At 43.4% G+C, this 17357-nt stretch overlaps 1 protein-coding gene across 1 annotated transcript in view; it reads left to right on the top strand.

Moving 5' to 3' along the window:
* Positions 1-3855: 3855 nt before the first annotated feature.
* RAD51B (RAD51 paralog B) overlaps positions 3856-17357 on the top strand; it is a 557106-nt gene continuing 543604 nt past the window's right edge. The window contains exons 1-4 of the mRNA XM_065403312.1: positions 3856-3898; positions 6891-6984; positions 7819-7932; positions 11635-11751. Coding sequence (XP_065259384.1) covers positions 6901-6984; positions 7819-7932; positions 11635-11751 — 315 coding nt within the window. The 5' untranslated portion in view covers positions 3856-3898; positions 6891-6900. The remainder of the gene's footprint in view (positions 3899-6890; positions 6985-7818; positions 7933-11634; positions 11752-17357) is intronic.

The raw sequence follows: 17357 nt of genomic DNA, 5'->3' as shown, positions 1-17357 counted from the left end.
GACAGGAGGAGAAGAGTGCTGTAAATCCAGCCTATGCCCCATGCAGATACTGGGGTAAATACTGGGGGATTCACTACTGCTGCGGCTGTCCTGCCTTTCTGGAGGAAGAGAGAGAACCCTGCTTCTCCTGAGGTGAGGGGGAAACCTGCATCTGGAGAAGACAAAGAGACCTGTGCTACTGCCACTCTGGGAGAAGTAGGGGGGGGGGTTGTTACTGCCACGCCTAGTGGGCAATGGGTCTGTGATATGGTGTCCCAGATTGCCTTAATCTGGCCCTGGGTATCTCTATACCCTGCCCACTCCAATATGCACACAGCTTTCCCTCCCTTGTCCAACCCTTTAAGACAGACTTGAAATGAAAAGTCCATTTTTGATTGCAGACTTCTTTACTACACTAGGTGTCACTCTTTCTCCATTTCATCTCTGTATATTTGACATATTGCTTGCTCTTTTACCAATTCCTTAAATCCTCTGTGGTATTTCTCATTGAAGACAACTCCTTTCTTTCTTAGTGTGAACTCCCTGTTTCATTAACTCTTTCTGATTGTATATTTGTTAGATTTCTGATGGCTAAGGGCTACATTTTAGTCATGGGTATTTTTAGTAAGTCATGGACAGGTCACAGGCAGTAAACAAAAATTCACGGCCTGTGACCTATCCATGACTTGTACTATACCCCTGACTAAATCTTGGGAGTGGGGCCGCAGATGCTGGGGGGAGACCTGGGGTGTGTGCCATGGGTGCTGGGGGAATGCGGGTGTTTGGGGGGGCAGTCCAGGGGGCGCGGCAGGTGCTTGGGTGGGAGCAAACCGGAACCCCCGCTGGTGCTGGGAGGGGGGGAGTTGGAGCTCGCAGGCCCCCTACTTGGCTTCTTGGAAGCGGCGAAGCGGTGACATGTCCCCCCTGAAGTTCCTAGCTACGCGCGCTGGCAGCTCCACAGCTCCCATTGGCTGGTATCCGTGGCCAATGGGAGCTGTGGGGGCATGCCTGCAGCTGGAGGCAGTGCACAGAGCTAGGGAGGGAGGGACGCGTTGCCGCTTTCGGGGCGCCCCCCCAAGGTAAGCGCTGCCCAGAGCCCTCACGCCCTCTTGTGCCCCAACCCCCAGCCCTAAGCCCCCTCCCACACCCAAACTCCTCCTGCTAGTTTTGGGTGGGGGCGGTGCCTGAGACTGCCCCAGCAGTGGCCAGTGCAACTGGCCCAGGGGCTGCCTAAGCTGCTCGGGCAGCCCTGGAGCCTGCCGCACCAGCTGCTGCAGAAGTCACGGAGGTCAAACTCTCAGCCTTACTCATGGCCTCTTGCTATGTCATAGCTTTCACCATGTTTTTATGACTTGCTGCAGATGTGGATTAGGGGTTTGTGGGGGTCTGGGCCAGAGCAAGTGGGGGCCCTTCCCCACTCCTTCTGCCTGCAGTCCCCCACCCCATCCTCCCTCTCTCCCGGTGCTCCTGCTGGGAAAATGGGTTGAGGCGTGGGGGCTTGCCCCACTCCCCCGCCTGGCACTCCTGCCGGGGAGCGGGGTCAGTGTATGGGGGCTTCCCTCGTCCGCCTGGTGCTCCTGCCGGGAAGAAGGGTAGGGTCGCCGGGGCTTTCCCCACTCCCCGGCAGGAGGGCTGGGCGGGTGGACAGGGGTCAAGCCCCTGTGCCCCAACCCCGCTCTCCGGCAGGAGCACCGGGAGGGTGGGCGGAGCGGGGGCACTCATTTTCTGGGGGCCCCCAATTGGCTGGGGCCCCTGGGCACAGGCCCCGTTGGCCCAGTGGCTAATCCACCACTGACTTGCTGGTTTTATAAAGTATTGAACTTGCTCTTGTATTTTTTTTTTTTTCAATTCCACTATATTTTTTTTTTATTGCACTACACACACATAAACATACAGTTCAGGGCATATATCTCCCTCAATATATATTCCAAATGAGTCAACGTATTTTTTCAATCAGCTAGGTTAATCTTTGGGACTAAATATTATGACAATGATTAATACTGTAGATAACACAAATAATACTTTTCACTTTTTAGGTGCCTTCCATCTGAGGATTCCAAATCACATTGCAAACATTAATGAATTAAGCCTCACAAGCTTTCTGTAAGGTAGTTGTTATTCCTATTTTACAGGTGTCACCGAGCAGTTAATGGATTTTCCTTAGGCTGGAGAGGGAGTCTGTGATAGGGCTGGCAGGCCGTAGAAATGAAATCTCTTGACCAAGTCCTGAGTTTGAGTCAAAAGATAATCCTTCTCTTATTATTCATTATTACTGAAACCTTATATTTTATACTGGTTTTCATCCTGAATGCTACCAAATGATTTGTAGACTGTACATACAAGGATTGTATGTGCTAACCTACTAATAGAATGCAGGAACTCTAGGGTAGGGCATGGCAGCCATTCTGCCTCAGCAACGATATGCATGTTTTTAAGGGGGAACGCAGTAAAGACTAACTTTGGCAACTGAACTGCAAGGAGAACTTAAGTCAACACAATGTGATTATCCAAATGGATTTGAACAGGATATTTTCTAGCACACTACTAGATCTTTTTTCATATTGCTTTTTCTGAACAGAGGATGCCAGTAATATGAAATTCTGCAGTGGCTTTGTGAAATGGACAAATGAGGACTAATTAGAGACCAACCAAATTATTTTTATTTGTGACTCATGTCTGGGCTCTGAATCCTGTTCCCAATCATTTAGGATTTTGACCAAATAATCTTGAACTTGATGGAGATTTCCATCAATTATGTTACCATACTGTTTTTTCATGAGAGTCAAATGATGACAAATCACTTAGCTGATTGTGGAGTGAATCTCATTTCTTTTTAAACTCCAGAGAGCTGGACCCTAGAACAGTTAGTGGTTAGTGTAATCTGAAGCATAATTCCTCTTTCTGTTTGCAGTTCTACTTTAATATTGTGTAATCAGTTAGAATCCAACCCTGCCTTGGTCCTTGAAGGCAACCTTTGGCTTTGCCTCCATTACTTGAATAATTTCTTTGTGGGTGTTTCCAGAATTCCCTGAAGGTTGATCTGACAATTTCCTCATAAGCAGATTAATGTAAAGCTCTCTCCCCTCATGTTGTAATGAATTTGAATACTTGTGAATGGGTTACTCTGCCATTAGGGTCCCTCCTTCTCAAGAAGGGAACACTCTTTAGAATTACGATGCAAGAATTTGCTACAGGTGGAGACAGCTACCTGCTAACTGGTTTGTACCATGATGATTATTTTATATGCATTTATAATTTGAAATTGCACCAGTGGCTTCACCTTCAGCAAACAATCTTTCAAACTCTGTACATCTCAGTCTCCCCCATCAGAAGATGGAAATAATACTTACCCACCTTTATAAAGCAATTTGAGATCCTCAGATTAAAGAAGTATATTAATGCTAAGTAATAGTAATCACCATTTTAAAAGTACCTCCATTTTTCCAGTATATGTAGTTTGAGCTCTGCCTTTGGACCAGTCTCTCTACAAGGAAAATGACTTTAGCTGGTCCCTGGACTTCTAACATTCTGAGCCTCTGGGCAGCTTCAAACCATCACGTGCTTGTACATACACAACCACAGCCAAGAAATTATGGGGAAGAGGAATTCTCTTATCTTCCATCCCTTGAAAACAAGCCAAGGGGGGCAGCTGCCAGCCACTCTAGATGCACTGCAGGGAGCAAAACCCCTGCACACCTCATACGCCCACAGGAGAACGGGCTGGGGGGGGTGGCCGCCGCTCACTGTGCGAGCCTCCCCAGAGAACTACAACTCCCAGCATGCCTCGCGCTTGGCTGAGCCATAGCGCTGCAGCTTATTGGTCGGTGGCTTAGGGTAACGGGCCAAGCGCTGCCCTGGATGTTGCTCTGTGGCTCCACCTCTTGCTCGGGGAAGTGGGAGACTTTGAAAAAGTTGCCAGGTCAGGGCGCGGGGCCGTTGTGGCGGTTGGATGGCGGAGCCCGGGGGGAGGGGCTCGGCGGCCCCAGGGCAGGAGGAGGGGGCTGCAGCCAGCAGTCGCCGGGCGGGACATGGGGAACCTGGGTCGGCGCGGGAAGGCAGCGGGGCGCCCTGCACCGTGTGGGAGGGACATTCCCGCACTATCCCACGGGGGAAGTGGGGTCAGGGCAGAATGAGGGGCGCCCCCCTCCACAGCCCATCCTCCTGGGGGCACTGGTGTGTGTATGTGGAGCGACCAGGGCTGCCCAGGGGGCAGGGCAAGTGGGGCAATTTGCCCCAAGCCCCACAGGGGCCCCCACCAGAATATAGTATTCTATAGTATTGCAACTTTTTTTTTTATGGAAGGGGCCCCTGAAATTGCTTTGCCCCAGGCCCCCTGAATCCTTTGGGCAGCCCTGGGAGCCACTCGCTCATTACCGCCTTCTGGGCCATGCAAGAAGTGGGGGGTAGGTAGGGAGGCCTCCCCCCCCCCCGGGGTCATTCACAAAGGAGAGGTAACAGCTGGATGATGATCCCCATAGATGAACTTGAGGATCCGCGCCATAAACCCTGTCTGCACTGGCAGCATTAGGACCTGTAATTCACTATCGGTGCAGCCCCGCTGGTGGAAACTGGGATTAAACTGAGGCTATGTACACACTACATCTTACCTCGGTATGAGTTATGTCACTCAGGGGTGTGAATAAGCTACCCCCCGAGTGATGTAAATTACATGACCTAAGTGCTGGTGTGGATAGTACTATGTCTGCAGGAGCGCTTCTCCCATGGACATAGCTCCTGCTGCTCTCAGTGGCTGGAGTAAACAAGTCAGTGGGAGAACTCTCCTGTTGGCTTTAGAGTATCTGCTGTAGTACTACAGTGGCACAGCTGTGTCGCTTTAAGCTCTGTAGTGTAGCCATAGCCTCAGGTGTTATTTTTGTACCATAGCATCATCTGAGTAGGGTTAAATAACAGGGTGGAAGTAACACTTGAGTCCTGTCTACAGGTTCTACTGCAGGAACTGCATCAGTGATGAATTATGGGTCCTGTAGATGAAGCCCTAATGTCGCAAGGCAAACATGGCAATGAATTTTCAGGATCTCTTGGCTTTCTGGAACTCCCTATCAGTATTTTCCTTCCTCCTTGTTTCCCTGCTAATCTGTTTCATTCTCTCTTTTTTTTTTTTTCCAGGCTGCTTTGGAAGTAGCTCTTGTCCCTTTGCCTGGTGCCATATCGTGTGCCAAGGGTTATGGGCAGCATTTCTATGTCTAATTGTTTTCTTCTCTTCCTGAAACAAAGCAGAGTAACAGAAGATCTGATCAGACACATGGGTTTTGCAATAGCAGTATGTGAGATACATGAGAGCCAGTTGCTACTCTAGAGCTATGGGCTGAGTGTGTGGATGTTATATTAAAATGAAAAATTATTTACTAATTTGATCCTTTTCATGACTGTCCTTTTAACATCCTGCAAATCCTATTCTACAATCAACCTTCACTTCTCAATCTCCAGGACACTTACTGCTTTCTTGGCAGGACACTGAACATGTAAAGATGTATATATCTCCTCTATGGCTGCAGGAGAAATTTAGTACTTCAACAATAACATTTTGATGCAGCCAAATGACAAAGATATATGTTGTGAGCTCTGAGACTCTATAGTGATATACATAACAATGAACTCCACTGATGATTTCTGCACTGCATGAGTATTCACACAACACTAACATAACCCTGTGGCTTGACCCACCAGGCACCAAGATCAGTGATACCTGAGAGACATTCAGAAGAGCCAGTCTCTTTGAAATCCTCGTTACGAGCCCACAGGGAATATCCCCAGGATATTATGTGTGAAAGAACAAAATGATTGAATATATGTGTAGACAGGAAGACAAATGCGTATAGATGCTTTAGACGATCTGTTACATCTGCTTTTCAGTTGCCAGGCATACTGGTATCTTTTATGCCCTGGTTGAGAGATTAGAAGAACATGAAAAATGGTACAGTTGTAATATCCCAGCTAATTACTAGATTTAAAGGCTGGGCCATTGTTATCTTCAAGTCTGAGGTGCATAACACAGGCCATAGGAATTCCTTCTTCAAGTCCAATAGCTATGGCTGAACTAGACCATATCTTTTAGAAAAACAACTGATATGGATTTAAAAATTGCAAGCAATAAAGAATCCACCACAACCCCTGGAAAGATGTTCTAATGGTTAATTACCCTCACTGTTAAAAACATGCACCTTATTTCTAGCCTGAATTTGTCTAGTTTCAACTTTCAGCTATTGGATTGTGCTATACCTTTGCCTGCAAGATTGAAGAGCCCTCTATTATCAAATTTCTGTTCCCCATTTAGGTACTTACAGACTCTGATCAAGTCACTCCTTAACTTTCTCTTAGATAAGCTAAATAGATCAAGCTCCTTAAATCTCTCACTGAGGTATGTTTTCTAATCCTTTAATCATTCTCGTGCCTCTTTTCTGACCTCTCTAATTTCTCAGCAACCTTGAATTGTGGACACACTATTCCAGTAGTGGTTGCACCAGTGCCAGATACTCTCTACTTCTACTTGATATTACCCTACTTATACATCCAAGGTTTGCATTAGTCCTTTTAGTCACAGTGTTGCAGTGGGAACTCATGTTCAGATAATTATCTGCTATGACCCCCAAAATCTCAGTCACTGCTTCCCAGAATGGAGTCCCTAATCCTGTATGCATGACCTGCTTTCTTTGTTCCTAGGTGCATGGCCTTGCATTTGGCTATTTATGGGTAATTGTTATTTAACAGGAGTTGCTCTGTGACCACTTACACACTCCGATGGTACAAAGATTTGTAATGTGTGATATGTTTCCATTCTTTAGAGTAGAGTGTGTGTTTGTGTTTTTGTGCTGGTATTGTTTGTGTTGGTATTGCAAACAGCTTTTCTAGATTTGTTTTGCTGTACTGTGATTGTTTTTTCTGTTCACCAGATGTGGGAACATGGCCACTAAGAAATTAAGAAGAGCAGGGTTATCTCAGGAACTTTGTGACAGGCTGAGTCGGCATCAGATCACTACCTGTCGGGTGAGACTTTCGCTTAATAGATATAGAGATTTATTTTATGTTGGGTTATGAGTCTCTTTGACACATGTATGGCCTGCTGCCTTGTAAAGGTGTAGTCTTGAATTTGTGCAGAAATAACTTCCCAACAGGTTCATACTTTACATTTATATAGAGCCTTTCATCCCAAAGATCCTAAAGTAATGTAGAGATCACTTCTGTCACCAATGAAATTCAGCTGCCACTTGGGTGGAGCAAGACAACTGTTTAACCAAATACAGCAGCACAATACAACAGGAAGTGAAGATGGTCATATTAAACTGAAACTAGTAGTGGTGTTTTCTCATTCTCTTCTCAAACCAGAATTGTTAATTTGGTGTTCTGTGACTTTGTCCAATACAGGGTGATTCAGGGCTAGATCCTGCAAATGTCTGTATGAATAGATCCCTAAGCAGAGCCAGGGTCTCTGTGCAGAGGCTGCAGTCCTCTGACATGAATCCAATTGTAGGATCTGGCCCTAAGTCTGATAATTAGAAAATGAGACCTTGTTTGAGGTGGTCTGTGATCATTTTTCATTTAAGGACAGAGGCTTGTGAGAAAGGCAATATTGTTGTTTCATCCCACCCCAATATGACAATCATTGAATGTTTAATTTTTTCCGCTCTCCCCACTCCCACCCAGCCCTTTAAAATGCGAGGCAAAATTAATGACTTGTATAATTCCATTGTCTTGAGTGGAATTGCACCATGGGGGAATTTGGAATATGAACTGATTGTTTATAAATATATTAAACGGATGTAATCTCTTTCCCCCCTTCAATCCCCAGATTGAACTCTGTTCCTTTTAATCATCTTTCAGGACTTTCTGTGTCTTTCACTCTTGGAGTTAATGAAAGTGACCGGGCAAAGTTATTGGAATGTACAGAAACTTCTTTGCAAAGTCAGCTTAGCTTGTGCTCCCAAAATGCAGACTGTAAGTATCCTTGTGGTGATCCTGTTATGAAATTTGACTACAGTCACTTTTCTTTTTACCTATCAAGGGTATAGTGTAGTATAGGTTTGTTGCAAATAAAATGAGATGGCGTGCCATCCAAGATGTAAACAGTGGAATTCCATTATAAGGATCAAGTCAGGCTATGCCTGTGTTCATTGCTAAATTCAGATCCAAAAGACGACAATGAATTTCTCAGTTCAGATGTGTATAAAAAGAAAATCTCTTTCTTGTCAGAATACAGTGAGTTCAGCTATGCGTTTTAGTGCTTAAGCAGGTTGCTCAGGTTATTACAATAGGATATAAGTAGCACTCCTACAAGTGACATATGTATGCTGAGAGCCACTCAAGAAGATAAGAAATTCTTTCCTACCTCTGAGAATATCAAAGAAATTGCTTCCAATCTGAGCCTTACAACTGAAAGTGCCATTGATTAGTGTAGGTGAAGGGTAGGAACATCAGTGCCCATAGAAACTGGTTTTTAGAAAGTAATGTTAGTGCCAAAGAGCAGAGTGATCATTAAAGCTATATTCTGCTCATTTTGGAGAATCTCGTATTCTCTCATTCCAGGCAAATGGGAATGTGGAGTGGCATGAAAGTGATGCATCTGGTGTTAGAGTTGGTGGGAGTGGAGGGAAGGAGACAGGAGGTGTGGGCTGCACTGCTGTTGACTGGATTCTTGTGGCTACTCTAAGAGAACAAGTCTGAATTAGACTGTTGTTGTCCACCCAGCCATAAAGAAAAGATGCTAATGATAGTAGCCTGCTTGTGGCAGGAGGGAGAGATGGGGCAGAGAAAACTGGGTGTCAAGACAGTGCAGGTCCAGGTAACGTTCACTGCAGTTTAAGAGTTGGCCAAGGAGCTCTCCAGATAATCAATGTGAATTTTTAATAAATCTTGGGTAATAAATCTTGGGCAACTGGGGAAGTTCCAGAGGACTGGAAGAAAGCCAATGTTGTGCCAGTATTCAAAAGTTAAATGGGCTGACCTGGCTGGCCTGACCTTGATCCTAGGAAAAAATAATGCAGTGGCTGATATGGGACTCTATCAGCAAAGGAAGGAAATATAATTAATGCCAATCTGCATGTATTCTTGAAAAACAGGTCTTGTCAAATGAAAATGAAATCGTTCTTTATCAACCACACTTGCAACCTTGTGAAAGGTAACTACTAATATAATGAACTTGGTGTCACATAAAATTCAGATTAAAAAATTAGCATTATACAAAATCAACATAGCACATATTAAATGGATTAAAACTGGCTGATAAATCTCAGTGGATAACTGTTAACTAGGAATCATCAAGTGGTGAGGGTGTTTCTAGTAGGGTCCCATAGGGACTGGTTCTCAGACCATCCTTATTGAGTATTTTTATCAACAAGTCTGGGGTGTATTTTGTCAAACAGTGGTTCTGCAAAGGATTTGGGGTCATGGTGGATAAGCAACTGAACAGGAACTCACAGTGTGATGCTGTGGCTAGCGTGATCCTTGAATGAAAAAACAGAAATATTGAGTGTGGGTAAGAAGGTGATAGTGGTCTCAACATTGTTCCATACCAGGGGTGGGCAAACTTTTTGGCCCAAGGGCCACATCTGGGTATGGAAACTGTATGGCGGGCCATGAATGCTCATGAAATTGGGGGTTGGGGTGCAGGAGGGGGTGAGGGCTCTGGCTGGGGGTGCGGGCTCTGGGGTGGGACTGAGGGTTTTGGAGGGTTGGAGGGGGATCAGGACTGGGGCAGTGGGTTGGGGCATGGGAGGGGGTCAGGGGTGCAGGCTCCAGGCGGTGCTTACCTCAAGCAGCTCCCAGAAGCAGCAGCATGTCCTCCCTCTGCCTCCTACGCGGAGGCACGGCCAGGCAGCTCTATGCACTGCCCTGTCCACAGGCGCCGCCCCTGTAGTTCCCATTGGCTGTGGTTCCCGGCCAATGGAAGCTGCGGGGGCAGCACTTGGGGCAAGAGCAGCATGCGGAGCCCCCTAATTGCCCCTATACGTAGGAGGGGGACATGCTGCTGCTTCCAGGAGCCGCGCGGAGTGGGGCAAGCCCCTGACCCCGCTCCCTGCCTGGAGTGCCAGAGCGGGGCAAGTCCCGGACCCCGTTCCCCAATGGGAGCTCGAGGCCGGATTAAAACGTCTGGAGGGCCGGATGCGGCCCCTGGCCTGTAGTTTGCCCACCCCTGTTCTATACAGATGTACTACTAGAGTTCTGTGTCCAAAGATATTGAAAAATTGGAGAGGATTTAGAAAAGAGTAACAAAAATGGTTTGAGGTCTGGAAAATTCCACTCAGAATGGGAAACGTAAGGAGCTGAATCTATTGAGTTCATCAAAGGGAAAGTTAAGAGGTGATTTGATTGTGGCCAAGAAGCACCTATAAAGAGAGAAGATATCTGATATTAGAAAACTCTAATTGAGCATGCAAAAGCATAACAAGATCCAGTGGCTGGAGTTTGTCAGAAAAATTCAAAGGGGAAATAAGATGGAAAATTTTTAACATTGAACAGACTAAGGGATGTGGTAAATTCTTTTCATTTGGAGTTTTTAAATCAAGACTGAATGTCTTTCTAAAAGATATGTTAGCAAAACCACAATTTCTCAGATTCAGTACAGGAATTATTGGATGAAATTCTATGGCCTATGTTATGCAGGCAGTCAGATTAGATTATCATAATGATTCCTTTTTACATTAAAATCTATATGAGGCAGATCCACAGCTAGTGTAAAATGTCATAGTTTAAAAAAAAGACTAATTTTGTACTAATGATAAAATGTGTGCAAATCCCTTATCACTCTGTGCATTCCTTTTTCCAGTTAACCTGAACCCAAATCTATCAGGATATCGCTGGAGCCAGTTTTGCTTTGTGGTGTTTTGTGCCCTGAAAAGATCAAAACAGATGTTTTTCATATACTTTGTACAGTTCCACTCTCTAGCACCTTTTGGCTGAGGATCTCCAAATTCTTTTCAAATATTAACTGGTTAAGCCTGCTGCCCAGTATTTGGGGAAACTGAGGCATAAAAAAGGGTGCGTGACTGGCCTCATATCTTAAGTCAGCTGGAAGGAGAACCCAAATTTCCTGACTGCCAGTCTGGTGCCGTACTCACTAGATCAGGCTCACAAAACCCAAAAGCTATGCTAGGCTTTGGTATTGACCCAGACTTGTTCAAACAGTTTACAAATCTTAATGAACCTTTCAATGAACTCGAATGGTTTTAAGATGCCAAGTTCAAAATCAGCCAAATTCTTGGTTTTGGGTTTCACTGTGAATGTTTTGCACAGTTCTGCTGACCACAGAGTTAGTATTTCCTTGTTCATAAGTAGTAGTTAGGCAGATCAAAAGCAGCACATGTTGGCCAGGGGGAAAAAAAACTTCACTTTTGAAAAGTTATTGTAAAGTGCTTTTTATAATTTGACATTGTGATGTGGGAGAAAAGTTCAAAGCTAGACTGCAAAAACCTCAGTGTATACAATAAACTTCTTTAAATCTACTTAGTGGTGTCTGCATTTAAGTGTGGTGGAGGCTCAGGTGGAGAAAGAACACAGGGAAGGATGAGAATATAGTTTAGGATTTGTACAGTAAACTTGTAGGCCAAGTATTAAATAATGCTAGATTGTTGGGGCGCAAATGCCAGAAATTTCTCTTGCCCTCTGAAAAAGCTTTTTTTTGGTTAATTTTTGCTGTTATAGGCTTATGAGATGAAAATGAAAAGGGCTATCAATCCATCCTCAGCCTTCTTCTCCACTACCCTAGATGGTTTGGATAAAGCCCTGCATGGTGGAGTGGCCTGTGGATCCCTCACAGAGGTAAAATTAATATTTACAGTTTTTACTGCAGTAGTGCCTAAAGGCCACAACCTTTAGTGGGGGTCCATTTGGGCACTATATAAATGTATAATAAATGACAGTTCTTGACCCAAAGAGTTTTCAGTCTAAAACGTGTACGTTGGACTCTTCTCCACTCGTACAGTATGTTAAATATATTTTGCTTCCACTTTTAAAGGTAGGTAGGACAAAAAGATTTAAGAGATATTTGCGATTATCTTTTCTGCTTAAAAAATGGCTGTTTGAAAATTTCCTAATGATCATAAATGATAAACACTTCACATTTTTTAATATGAATGCACCACTGACTGACACTTCCCAGTGAGGAAAGTTAAATTTTGTAAGCAGTTAGTCAAATGTAATTTTGTAACATGATAGAATAGGACCATAATACTGTCTATTGGTTAGAGCACAAGACTGGAAATCATGATTTTATTCCTAATCTGACATTGACTTGCCATGTGACCTTGGCAAGTCACTTGTTCTCTGCCTACCTTAGTTTACCTATCTAAGTTACTAAAGATATAATGGACCATTACAACAAACAGAAGTGTAAGAATGCAGGGATGAAAAATATTTTTACAAGAAGGATCATGTGTAGCTAAGGCTGTAAAAAAATTGTATAACTTTATTATTTGAAAAATATATGTGATAGTGTAATTAAAGACTGCATTGTAATGTGTATACACAACAGGACAGAATTAAAGTTGCATGTAAATCCTTAACTTTATCACTTTCTGACTTTTAAGTTTAACTTTAAAGTTTTCTTAACATAGTTTTTTGCATGGCATTTCCTGTCTGTGTTTTAAAATAGAACGTCATTATCCAGTACTTAGAAACTATGCTGTCTTGCAAAAAGTTGCCAATAATTGATATAAATTCTATAATTTGAAATTTGCAGTGTTGTTGTAGTAATGTGTAATGACAGAATTTGGCAATACAAGGTGCACTCAAATTCCTCCCTTAAACTTTTTGTACCTTTTGAATCATTCAGGGGCTGAGGTAAGCACTTCTAGTGACCTTGTTCTCTGAAAACATCCACTCAATGTGCAGCGGCAGTCAAAAAAGCGAACAGAATGCTGGGAATAATTAAGAAAGGGATAGATAATAGGACTGAAAATATCATGTTGCCTTTATATAAATCCATGGTACACCCACATCTTGAATACTGCATGCAGATGTGGTCGCCCCACAAAAAAGATGTATTGGAATTGGAAAAGGTTCAGAAATGGGCAACAAAAACGGCTTCTGTATGAGGAGAGATTAATAAGATTGGGACTTTTCAGCTGGGAAAAGAGACAGCTAAGGGGAGATATGATTGAGGTAAAATCATGACTGGTGTAGAGAAAGTAGATAAGGAAGTGTTGTTTACTACTTCTCATAACACAAGAACTAGGGGTCACCAAATGAAATTAATAGGCAGCAGATTTAAAACAAATAAAAGGAAGTATTTCTTCACACAACACACAGTCAACCTGTGGAACTCCTTGCCAGAGGATGTTGTGAAGGCCAAGACCATAATAGGGTTCAAAAAAGAACTAGATAAATTCATGGAGGATAGGTCCATCAATGGCTGTTAGCCAGGACGGGTGGGAATGGTGTCCCTAGCCTCTGTTTGCCAGAAGCTGGGAATGAGTGACAGGGGATGGATCACTTGATGATCACCTGTTCTGTTCATTCCCTCTGGGGCACCTGGCACTGGCCACTGTCGGAAGACAGGATACTGGGCTAGATGGACCTTTGGTCTGACCCAGTAGGGCCATTCTTACGTTCTTGCCTCAACCCATAAATATCTTCAATAGACAGATTACAAGTTGCTCAAGATCCATCTACCTTCTTATGCTGTGCTCATCACTGAAGTATCCAAATGCCTCCTCTCCTCAACCCCTGCACACCTCACAAAATGTGTAGGAGCCCTCCTTCAACCCTTGCATTTTTTTAAGATGCAGAGATGCTAAGGGAGGCCTCCTAAGCACTTTAAATTGCGTAGGAACCCACAATATATTTGACTAGATTTGATGCACTTGAAGTAAGTTAAAAACCCTACTACTCGGTATGTAATTTTCAAATGCTCAGAGCTCAGTCAAGTCCAAACCAATTTTCTCTGGATCACTGACAGTCACTTCCACTCAGTAAGGGCCATTTCCATGTCAAATTTCAACTTTAAACTCAGACATTGTGGTTGTAGAGCTGTACAAATAAGAAGACTGCAAAAATTCTTTTATCACAGGGGAAAGTATATTTTTCCACTCTTCATAATTCAACATGACTGAACTGTTTTTGCTCAAACTTAAAAAGAAATCACCTTTGAAGCATGAAAGTAATAAGTAAAAACAGGCTGGAATGAAAACAGTATTGCAACTTAAACTATAGTGGTTTCTGCTTCAGTAAATGCTTATATAACAGGGTTGGGGCTATGACCTTAGAGACATGAAAGAGACCAGTTTTCTTTCTGCTCCAGGTGTAGAAGGATGTACAGTTTATCTCCAAAGAGCTGCTTAAGAGGGTATCTTGTGAATTTATTTTGTCCCTCAATGAATTAATGAAGGTTTTTTCAGATGTGGGTTTTGATACCTGTGTTGATAACTGGCCATAAGGGGGTCATGTTGCACAATCCAGCCTGAAAGTGATCAGCACTGTGGCTTAGCCTGCATTAGGGGAAAAGGGCAATGTTTCATGGCTGGCTAAAGATGAAACAGTTGCTCTTTGGGCAGATAGGACCAGCACAGAGTCAGATAGGATCTTGAGACTATGCAGATGCCCTCAATAGAGGATGAGCACTTAATTCCTGAAAATATTTTGCTCTGTCTAGCAGTAACCGTAGTTGCTCACCTGGGTTAAATCAATGCTTTTCATACAGATTTTAGTTTCTTCCAGACACTGGGACAGTTGGTGAATACAACACTATAAATGTTTGAGAAGGAGATTGCAGAGCTACTTTTTATCAGATTATTGATGACACTGGAGCCACTGGTATCTCCCAATCTCCATTGTGATTGTGAATGAGAGGTGACAGGAGTGAGCTATGAAGGACTGTATAAGTGAGCACTCAGGGATAAGGAAAAAATACCTCTCATGGTTCTGGGATCTGTCTAAGAGGAATGAGCAAAAACCGCTTAAGGTGACTCTGTACACCATGTTGAGTTCCTGTAGGTGAGTTAGCAGTCCCTCATGATCAGTATAAAAGGCTGCTGATAGATTTAATAGCATTATCTTGGATGCTTGTCTTTTGCCCTCAGCCATAAAGTGACTGTCATTCAGCTTGACCAATACATTCTCCTTGCCATACCTTCACCTGAATGAGGGCTTTTAGATATTGGCAGAGGTTAGGTTTTGCTGGAATTGGCTAGCTACTATCTTTGACCTTGCTCAAGAAAGAGATTAAAGACAAGTGGTGGCTACTGAGTCAATGGGAGTTTTGCCTGAGTTAAGAGACTAAGTTATGAATTTTACGTCACAGAGTTATAGAATTTAGGACCAGAAGTCATTGATATTCATTTTTGGCCTTTATCTAAATGTACAAAGTGCTGCTGCTGTAGGAAATGATGGGTCCATTTTGTGCCAAAGGCATGTTTTCTAAGGTGGGCTCGGAGAATGCTCTTCTGGACATGAATACAGATGTACAGTTTTGGAAAATTATTTAAATGTTTTGTAGATCTTTAGGGCCACTTTCCAGTTGTGTTAAGTATCACAATGCCTAATGCCCTAATACAGGTACTTACAGTACATTAAATCTATGCATTATATTACTGACTAAATGACGTACTGAAGTACATGTCTGCAAAAGAGACACCTATTGGCTGAGTCTGGATTTGCACTTGAAATCTGCTCTACAGCAGTAAGCTGGCCTTGGCTGCATTGTTGCTCCAGGGTAATTATATTACGTTGTCAGTACTGCCACTCCTAAACGTTAAAAAAAATCACAAGTCAGGCCCCAGAAAATCATGAAATTTATGAAAGAAAATATGGGGTCCTTTTTATTTGCCTTCTGGGTTTTGAATCTTTAGGGAGAACTTGGGTCACTTTTTCAGGCTTTTCTTCACAAGCATAGTATAACCTTACTTAAAAAAAAACAACAAAAAAAACCCACTCCCCAAAACAGCAAAAGCTGAAATTTTCACTGAATCACTTGACTGCAGGACCTGGGACTTTAAGAAAAACACCAGATATCACGAGACTTTCAACAAAACCTCGAGTTGGCAAGACTGCAACTCTTCTTCATTTGGCGCTAATATAGGTGTTCATCTAAGTCTATCCGCATTCTATTGCTGCTGCTTCATTCTGGAGGTGTACCTTACAAAGAGTTCAGGTTCCGGTTCCGGTCTACAGTACTCTGTCTTAAGTCAAGTGATCCTGCAACCTGTAATCTCTCTGATCTGAGCCTCCTCTATTAAAATGAGCATCCCTGTGAGCCACATACTTGAACTTCTTGGGCCACGGCACAGTTGACCTGAATGTTGTACTTGGGATACTTTTGCTTTTAGACAGTTGGTTCAAGCTTGGGAGAAGTCCTCACAAAGCATGTTTCTTGGAGCATGTGCTTCCCAGTTGGTGTGGCTAAAGATTTTGCTGTTTTCTCTTCCCATTCCTCTTATGCTATGCAACAGCAATGGTGGTTTGAAATTTGGAATTTGAATACATGAATCATGAGAGGATTTCAGTGGTATCTTCTACAGCCAAATCTTGTCCTTGCATTTTGAGTGCCAGAGGCAAATGACTTACACTGTTCTGGCTCTGACCCTTTTCTCCAAATCACTGGTGGGGTTTAGGTTAGAAATTAAATCATAACTGACATTTTGTGGTCAAATATCAGAACTTTTGACCAAATTGTTTGAGCAAAAATTTGTTCATGGCTATTTGAATGTTTAATCCCCTGGGTAACGCTGAAGTAGAATTAACTACTTAAGACCTCACCTCCCCCTTCGCGCCCCCCCCCCCAAAAAAAACAACCCCCCCCAAACCCCTGTTCAGATGTGCCTGGGAAAATAACATATAATGTACTGAAAAAGAAAAGTGTATTTTTTTAAAAGTACAGACACATTAAACACTGTTGTAGTTCTGAAATCTCTATTATCAGGGCAGACTCTTGATTTCAAAACCAAACTTAAAAAGAGACAAACTCACAGACTCATGGACTTTAAGGCCAGAAGGCCATCATGAGCATCTAGTTTGACCTCCTGCACATCGCAGGCCACAGAACTTCACCCACCCACTCCTGTAATAGACCCACAACCTCTGGCTGAGTTACTGAAGTCCTCAAATCATGATTTAAAGATTTCAAGTTACATAGAATCCACCATTTACACTAGTTTAAACGTGCAAGTGATCTGTGCCCCATGCTGCAGAGGAAGGTGAAAAACCCCCAAGGTCTCTGCCAATATGACCCCGGAGGAAAAATTCCTTCCTGACCGCAAATATGGCAGTCATTGGATCCTGATCATGTGGGCAAGATCCACCAGCCAGAGACTCAGGAAATAATTCTCTGTTGTAGCTCAGAGCCCTTCCCGTGTAGTTTCTCAACACTAAGGCTGCAATTTGGTCATGGAGGTTGTGGAAGTCACAGAATCCATGACTTCCACAGACCTCCG

The sequence above is a fragment of the Emys orbicularis genome, chromosome 4 (genome assembly GCF_028017835.1).
Source record: "Emys orbicularis isolate rEmyOrb1 chromosome 4, rEmyOrb1.hap1, whole genome shotgun sequence".
In the NCBI taxonomy this organism is placed as follows: domain Eukaryota; kingdom Metazoa; phylum Chordata; order Testudines; family Emydidae; genus Emys; species Emys orbicularis.
The sequence above is the reverse complement of the archived record's forward strand: the minus strand, read 5'-3'. Positions and strand labels throughout refer to the sequence as shown.